General features: G+C 49.3%; 1 protein-coding gene across 1 annotated transcript in view; it reads left to right on the plus strand.

The window, feature by feature from the left end:
• Positions 1-9,121, plus strand: part of PLEKHA7 (pleckstrin homology domain containing, family A member 7) — a 228,329-nt gene that overhangs the window by 180,465 nt on the left and 38,743 nt on the right. Inside the window, 2 exon segments of the mRNA XM_010830665.1 lie at positions 7,001-7,523; positions 8,252-8,338. Coding sequence (XP_010828967.1) covers positions 7,001-7,523; positions 8,252-8,338 — 610 coding nt within the window.

Genomic DNA, 9,121 nt, shown 5'->3' on the forward strand with positions numbered 1-9,121 from the left:
AGACTGTGGGCTTATTCCAATGGCATCACTGGAGTGGCTTTTTTGCCCTGAGCACATCCCGGCCAATTCTCCATTTTAGCTGCACCTATGGTGGGTCTCCAGTACTTTGGCCACCTCATGCAAAGAGTTGACTTATTGGAAAAGACTCTGATGCTGGGAGGGATTGGGAGCAGGAGGAGAAGGGGATGACAGAGGATGAGATAGCTGGATGGCATCATTGACTCGATGGATGTGAGTCTGGGTGAACTCCGGGAGTTGGTGATAGACAGGGAGGCCTGGCGTGCTGTGATTCATGGGGTCGCAAAGAGTCGGACACAACTGAGCGACTGAACTGAACTGTACTCCTTACCTATTCCCAGTTGTAACACAGCATACCCATGTACATGGTGAAGAAATTTCCCAGGGGATTCTGATGTACCACCATCCAAAATGAGACTACACAGTCAAGTTTCTTTTCGTAGTTTTCAGTATTTGTTTCTGTATTTCCAAATAAGATATTTGTACTGCTTGGTTTCTTGATTTTCAGTTTTAGTTAGCTATTGACAGTCTACTCTAGAAAATAACGATTTAAGGCGCTTATTCCCCTCTCTGCTTTTCCTTTCCAAAAACACACTTACTCTTATTCCAGCTTTATAATATAGTTGTCATTTTTATTTAGAGCATTAGTCAATTTTTACATAGTTACATAATGTAAACTATAAATATTCACTGCTGGACCATAGTTTTCTCTGTACTCATTACTAATTTATTACCAAACTCAGAGCTAGATGTGTAAATCTCCCTTTATGCAGGGCCCTCAAATAGTCAGTAATTTACTAATAAGGTAAAAAATCAAAATAATAACAGTGGGTAAATACTTAAAAGTAAGTGCCCTTCTATTTTACTTCAGAAACCTAGATCTACTCCCTGACCACCAACCACTGTGTTAAAAACAAAAATCCATGTTCTTCATCTCGCTTTGTTTCACTTAATATGCCAATGAATATACAGATATTTTAATATATCTTGGCTCACCTTCCATATCAGACATATAGACTTAGATTATTAATTTGAAATGGTACAGAATATTGCATTATATTCATCTTCAGTGATCTTTATACCATTTCTCTGTTGATGGAAGATTAGGTTGATTGTTAACATTTGCTAGTATTACAAACCATGCTGAAGTCAATGTCCATGGCCAGTTGTCTTTACAAATAAGTGCAGGTATACTTGGAGAACAGATTGCTTGAAATAGAATGACTAAGTCAGAGGATATATGTGATTTTGATTTTGATTGATTTTACCAAATTGACCTTCAACAGTGTTATTTCAGTTTATACCCCCCGCCCAAAGTGTCCCGGTTTCCCCACCCTTGTATTATCTTTGACAACCGTATTCAGTTAACTCCTTGCTCTGGTGGCCATATAGAAGATAGTTAAGTGGAGAAAAGTCTGGAAAGAACACGGTCAAGTATGAAGTGATCATATTTTGGGTAGGAGGCAAGGAAGACCTCAATGAAAGCAGTGAAGATGGTGAGGATTGTGAGGATGGGATGGATAGGATACATGGATGCTGAGACTGGGTAGGTACAGGGCTTGGCGAACTGATTTATCCAGGGCTGGAAGGTGAGGAGGGCCACGGGTGGAGTTGAGGTTAACCTTAATGTTTGACTTGGTTAATAGTTAGGTGTGGTGCTGAGCATGGGAGGGGGAATAAGCTTGAAGAGGAATGTGTACCTGTGGAATGCCCATGTGGAAATAAGCAATAGTTCTAGGGAATGTGAGTTCAGTTAGGGAGAGATTTGGAAGTCACTGCCATGGAGGTGGTAACTGATGCCCAGGCAGTAGTGGAGATCACCCAGGGTTGAACACTTCAAGCAGTTGGTTTTTAATTCTGGCTGCACAATTTGGTCATTTGAGGCCCTGCCCAAGAGATTTTGCTTTCTTTGGCTGGGGCAAGGTCAGGGCATCAGTCTATTTTAAAGTCTCTCCAGGTGATACCAGTATATGAGAGAGGTTTGACATTTACTGAGGCCCATGTCCCCTGCCTGGAAATCTGATTCTGATGATCCCAGTTTCAGCCTGGACATCAGGAGTTTTCAAAATATCCCATACCCCTGGTGATTCTAACATGCGCTCAGGGTTGAGAATAACTGGCTTGGAGGAAATAGTAGCAGAGGGCCAGCAGCAGACTTGAGTCTTCCTTGGTGGTTCAGTAGGTAAAAAATCCTCCTGCAATGCAGGAGATGCTGGCAGACATAAGTTTGATCCCTGGGTCAAGAAGGTCCCCTGGAGGTGGGCATGGTAACCCACTCCAGTATTCTTACCTAGAGAATCCCATGGACAGAGGAGCCTGGTAGGCTACAGTCTACGGGGTCATGAAGAGTCAGACACAACTGAGTGACTTTCACTTTTCAACGGCAGAAGCCTGAGGATCTCCAGCCCCAGGGAGTGGGCAAAAGCAGAGACTGCTTAAAGAAGTCTAGTAGGAGACGGAGGAGGAAAACCGGGGTATGGTGAGGGGGGATTCATTTGGAAGGAGTCCAGTCGGCAGCTTGCTTCCTAGGTGTGGTGCTTTCTGAGTGGGGTGGGCACCTGGAAGGAGAATCTGAAACGTCAGTCTCTGCTGGTCTTGCGCTCAGTAGCAGAGGCCTTTGGTTTCACCAAGCCGCTTGAAGGGCCTTAGGTGGGTAGACCTTCATAATAGAGCTAGAGTTTTGAAGTTAGGTCAGAAGGCAGAGTACTGGGAGGGCAAGGCAGAAGGGAATCAGAAAGAAGGCATGGCCAGTGATAAACCTTTTGAAAGAAATGACTTTCAAAAGCTGTGCAGCTGATATGCAGTTATAAGTTGTGATTGTGAAATGTGCCTGGCAGCCCACAGACCTAGGTTATTCTGCTACACATGTTGGGGGCTGGGGGCAGAGCAAGGAGCTAAAGGATGAGAAGCCAACTGCAAGGAAGTAAAGGTGGCCGGGGAAAGTGTTGAACTGTCCCTGGGATATGGCGCCATTCTTATCTAAGGGGCAGACATGAGGTCTGTGGTTGAAACAGCTCATTGGCCTTGGAGGTCATTGTGCACTCAGTGAGAGGAATCTCAGCCTCGTAGTGGAAGCAGTGCTCAGTGGGCCTAGGGGTTGAAGACAACCCTTGGAGAAGAAAGCTGTCAGCCTCTGAGGTCAACAAAGCACTCAGTCTTTGATTATTCACGTGTATCTGGGAGGGATTGCATATCACATATCAAAGTTATCTTTTTTCCCCCCTTAAAGATGTTTTTATAATCTCTTACAGTCAAGTAATAAGTAGATCTGGCTGCTTAATAAAGGAAGCTCCTCCATTTGAAAATACAGAAGAGGGATACCCACGCTCTGTATGATGGAGACTCTGCTAATTTCATTAGCTGGAGCACGTTGGACTTGGCAAGGAGGGTTATTTGAACTGTAATATGATCTTGTATTCGCGACTCTAGACGTCACGAGGAATTATTTCTAATAGTTCTTTCAGTACATGGAGGTGTCTATTATATTTCATTTTATTAAACTCCTTTGGAATGGTGGTTTGCAAGGGCAGACTGATACAGCCTTAGAATCTTACCACATTCTATGAAGTTGATTTAAAATTCTAGCCTTCCGTGTTTTCCTAGTATTTAAAATAATGCATACTTGTGTAATAAAAGGCAGGGGTAGGGGCAGAGTCAGGGAGTGCAGACATTACCACGAGGAAACATGAAAGGCCTGTGCAGTTGGTGTGGAAGCTCGGGTGAGGGCCATCTGCTGCGTAACTGGTTATAAGAACTGATTTCACATTTTGATATGACTATTTTATAGGGACTGTATCAGAATATGTAGGTAGATGCCTTTTGGAACAAGGAGGGCCTATGGCAGAAGGAAGGAGGTGTAGAGTCTTCTTTTTGGATAAGGCTGAGATTGGGATCCAGCAAATGGGTCTGCTCTTAGGACAGCTGCTCTGGGTGCTCCTCTCTGCTCTCGGGGGACCTTTACCTCATCTTACAACCCTATCCACTGTGTCCTTCCCTCTACCATCTGTTAGTGGTGGTTTGGCCTCTGGCACCAGGACTTACTATTACACGGGGGTCTTTGGAGTTACCCCTCCAATGGCCAGCACTGAGGGGGTGGCAGGCAGTGTATCAGCAGAGGGCACAGGCTAGAGGATGAGCTGGGGGCTTTGGGGCACGGCCCTGTGTGAGTGGGTGGGTGAAGGGGCTCTAACCATCTGGACGTCATAGGCAGGCACAAGGAATGGGTTGCAGAGCCAGACTGAAGGGGTTTACAGGGTGAGCATGGGTGGGATGTGCTTTGCAGAGTTTGCATTTTGCTTCAGGCGGAGGAAACGGTGGTTAGTACAGTCATGAACACCCAGGGGGAAGCCCCTGGCCTGGTTTCTGCCACTGCTGCCACACTGCCCCTTCCTCAAACACAGGCCCCTCTGAGAAATCCGTAGCAAACCTGCCACCTGGTGGCAAGGAGACATGCTCGAGGAGTCTGTGCTGAAGAGATCTTAAAATTACCTTCCTTAAGTGCAAAGGTGGTCTTCTCAGTAGTAAAGAATCCACCTGCCAAGGCAGGAGACACGGGTTCAGTCCCTAGGTCTGGAAGATCCCCTAGAGGAGGAAATGGCAGACCACTCCAGTATTCTTGCCTGCAAAATCTCATGGACAGAGGAGCCTGGTGGGCTGCAGTCCAGGGGGTTGCAAGAGTCAGACACAACTTAGCAACTAAACAACAACAAGTTGCAAAGGTAACAATAAAAAGAGAATAAAGTCACCATTTTATTTTTCTGGTTTCACCATGGGGCATGTGGGATCTTACTTCCCCAACAAGGGATCAAAATTTGCACCCCCTGCATTGGAAACTGAGTCTTAGGCACAGGACCATCAGGGAAGTCCCGAAAGTCACCATTTTTGAACGGCAACTACTACTAATCCTGACAACAGTCTATTAAATGGTTCTTATGAGCCCCATTTTACAGTAAGGAGAGTGAGGACATAAAAGATACTAACCTAAGGTCCTGTAGGTAGGAAGTGATGCAGTGACTTTAAAAACAGAACAGCACTTCTCCAACATGAGCCCCTGGAGGGCTTGTTAAAAACACAGATGGCTGGGCCTCAGCCCCAGGTTTCTGATTTTGGGTGGGGCCTGATAACCTGCATGTCTAACAAATTCTCAAGTGGTGTTGAGGCTGCTGGACTGTGCTGTGAGTAGCACTGGCTTAGGACAAGGTCTGGCACCTGGTAAGCACAATATAAAGATTTGTTATAAAATTGATAAAGGCAGAGTCAGGATTCAAACCTGGGCCTAATTCTGAAAACCTGTCCTTTTTACATCATGCTGCCTCTCAGACCGGCTTAATAAATTCAAGGCTTAATAAAACCCTCTCCTTGGCCCCTTGCTGAATTTTTCTTTTAGAAAATAAGATGGCTGGTAGGTAGTGGTTTTCATGATCCTACCCAGCTTTTGTGTGCCGGAGTATCTGTTGAAGGGCTGGGTATGCATCAGGACTTTCTCAGACCATGGACTGCACCACAGAATGAGACACAGTTCCTGCCCCCCAGGGATTTACGGCTTGGCTGGGGAAGAGACAGCTTACAAGCAGGAAAAGGTTACATCAGTGCAGGACCTTGGAAAAGCTACAGACTGTACAGTAACTAGGGCAGAGCAGGGCAGGAACCCCAAGGTCTGCGGCGTTGCAGAAGGCCTCCATGGGAGAGGCGTGTGTCCTGAAGAATGAGTGAAAGTTGGCAGTAGGCAAGGTGAGCCCACTCAAGTAAGGAAAAGAAGAACAGTACTATGAGAATAAGGAGAGAAAAGCTGGAAGGGCTCACCCCTGGGTGACAGTACTGTCTGCATCTCATGGAGCCTGCAGTCTCTGTCTCATTCATTCTTCAGCTCAGCCTTAGGAGGCAAGTAGTTCCTTCCTCACCTTGTAGGTGAGGAAACTGGGGCAGAGCAGTCAGGTAAGTTGCCTAGGGTCACACAGACAGTGGATTCAAGTTGCCCAAGTATGTAGGAGGCCGGACAAGATCAGGGTGAGACAAGGGTGCAACTGAGAGGGGGTGCCTTTTTAAATGTTGGGTCTTTGGTGTTCAACTTGCCCTGATTTGATCTTGGTCTGGTTAGGAGGAGCAGTGAGAAAATAGCAGGGCGCTGAGGGTTGAGGTCAGGTGCTAAAGAGCCATGAGTATCAGGAGAAGGGGTTTAGAATTTGCTTCATAAGCAGCAGGGAACTCTTGATGGTTTTGGAGCACAGGAGTGATTGGATCCAAGCAGCTGACTGTGTATAACAGGGAGACTAGATAGAAAGGTCTCCAAGTTGTCTGAGAAGTGAAAGTCACTCAGTCATGTCCGACTCTTTGCGACCTCATAGACTATATACAGTCCATGGGATTCTCCAGGCCAGAATACTAGAGTGGGTAGCCTATCCCTTCTCCAGGGGATCTTCCTGACCCAGGGATCAAACCCAGGTCTCCTGCATGGCAGGCAGATTCTTTACCAACTGAGCCAAGTTGTCTGGGAGGCAGTAATTAATCAGTATCTGGACTAGAATAGTGGGGAAAGGAAGGAACGGATGCCAGCCACTTCCTTTAAGAAGCTCCAGAACTTGGTGCTGGGAGCATCTTGGTGACTGGAGGAAACAGAGGCGTTTCCTAAAGATAAGCACACCTGTGGCAAGAGCTAAGTGATGGTGAGAGAGAGGGAGAGAGAGAGAGAAAAAAGAGAGAGAGAGAGGGAGACAGGCAGGTTAATTGTGCTGCACCGGAAGTGGGGTGGCCAAGTCAGCCTGGTGGTAGGGGTTGACACTGCAGGGTTGATGGAGAACGTGGTTTAGGAGCGCTCTGCTCAGGGAAGGAAGTGAGTGAAGTGCCAGCCGTCTGTATTGATTGTTCTTTGGGGTTCTGGCAGGGCTCCCTCAGGGCCCGGCTCTGTGGCGTTGCCCCACTGCGTTTCCGGCAGCCCTGCAGACCCCTTGCAGGTCCCCTGACCTGTCCTCTCCTTTCCCATCAGCCTACCCCCGGAGCAGACCCTCCCTCGCCAGGGCCCCAGCCAGCACCTGTCCTTCCCAGAAAACTACCAGACCCTTCCGAGGAGCAGCCGCCACCCCTCGGGGGGCTCTTCGCCCCCTCCCCGCAACCTGCCGAGCGACTACAAGTACGCGCAGGACCGAGCCAGCCACCTGAAGATGTCGAGCGAGGAGCGCCGGGCGCACCGGGACGGCACCGTGTGGCAGCTCTATGAGTGGCAGCAGCGCCAGCAGTTCCGGCACGGCAGCCCCACGGCCCCCATCTGCGCCGGCTCCCCGGAGTTCGCCGAGCAGGGCCGGAGCAGGAGCATGTTAGAGGTGCCCCGCTCCATCTCCGTGCCTCCGTCTCCCTCGGACCTCCCTCCCCCGGGACCCCCGAGGGCCTTCCCACCCCGGCGGCCCCACACGCCGGCAGAGAGGGTCACTGTGAAGCCACCGGACCAGAGGATGAGCGTAGACATCTCGCTGGGGGGCTCTCCCAGGAAGGCATGGGGCCCCGCCACCAAGGTGAGACTCTGGAGGCTCTGCCAAGCTGCCAGGCGGGCAGCCTTAGGGCGCTGGAGCTTCACGTGGTTTGAAGAGAATGAACCAGGGTAATGCTAGGTAACACTTCTGCGGTTCTGTACTGCAGCACTGGGAGCAGCCCTGTGAGGTGGGTGCTGTTTTCTCAGGAGTCCCTGCTCTCTGCAGGTAGAGCATTCCTGTGAAACCTTTGGTAAGCCAAGATGGCCTAAAGCAAAGAAGCAATTACCTTTTTCTGTAAAAGCGAAAATCTCCTTTGGATTTCAGTTATCAAAAAACAGGTACTAAAGGTAGGTCTTTTGTAAAATCAAAGTGGCATATAACAAATTTTTGGAAAGCAGGAGATCCCTGTGTGCCCATTTCACATATGAGAACTCTTGGGTTTTAAGGGGTTGAAGTTACTTGCACAGGGTCATACAACTCAAACTCTACTTTCTTGCAGCTTGGAAGGCAAGGCAAGATGTCTGTGTTCAACCAGTTCAGTTATTTATAAGAACCCGATTTAAGGTTGAACTTTCAGGAGTCTGTCACAGTTAGGCATTTTCGTAACCCGGTGTGGAAGAAGTGTGTCTGCATTAGACTGGTGAAGAGTCAGGCTGAGAGAGGGGCCCTGCCCCGGGCTCGGCTGCCCCGGTGGTGAGTGGCAGACGCTCTGCCCCGGCCCCGCTGCCTTGCCTGGCTCTCTGTGTGATGTCTGGTCTCCTCTCCTGCAGAACTCCTCTCATGTGGACCGACGCTCCATGCCCTCCATGGGTTACATGACCCACACTGTCAGTGCTCCCAGTTTACACGGAAAATCGGTAAGCAGTGCCTCCTTTCTGGGTCCGGGTGATTGAACTGATCCAGCCTGTGAAGGGCTCATCTCGTCAGGGTTCTCCCAGAAGCCAGTCAGAGGCAATCTGTATTTTAGAGATGAGGAACTGAGGCTCAGAGAAGTCAAATGAGCTGCCCAGGCCCGTCTTGCCGGGACTGGTCCTCCCGAGGTTGGCAGGAGAACTTGGGGAAAGTGGAAGAGAATGTGGAATGGAGGAGGATGTGGTATGTCTTCTTTTGGGGGCAGCGTTCTCCAGCCACCTGCCTTTCCCCCCCTGTTGGCATCTCTCCTTTCTTCCCTGCGTTTGCTTTGATGAGTTCCCTGTCTTCAAAGTTCAAGTGTGGGTGAGGCTGCACTGCTGGTGGCTGTTTCCTGATACACACTACTTCCTGCATCTCCCTTTCTGCCGGTGCCTTTATTTGTCCTAATGACAGAATTAGTGCCCTAATTACTTAGCGGTGTCGCATCAGTGCTGTCCCGGCAGCGGGGTGAAGAGTAATGATAGCGTCATGCTCCCGCGGTGGCTCACTTCCTCACGATGTGTCTTGCACACCCGCAGCTGGAGGAGCTCTCACTGCTTCTCGCCCAGTTACGGCAGCACCAGGCCAGGTTGGCCAGTGTGCGAAATTTCGCCATCGGCCAGTTACTGCAGCACCAGCTGACCTTTCCCTCCTGCCAGGTCAGCGCTGGTGGGCCCCCTCAGGGCTGGGGGCCACCCTGGGGACCAGGGAGTGCCATGCTGGCCTGTGCTCCCTCGTGCCCGTGCTCT

Source organism: Bison bison, unplaced genomic scaffold (assembly GCF_000754665.1).
Source record: "Bison bison bison isolate TAMUID 2011002044 unplaced genomic scaffold, Bison_UMD1.0 scf7180017864518, whole genome shotgun sequence".
Classification (NCBI taxonomy): domain Eukaryota; kingdom Metazoa; phylum Chordata; class Mammalia; order Artiodactyla; family Bovidae; genus Bison; species Bison bison.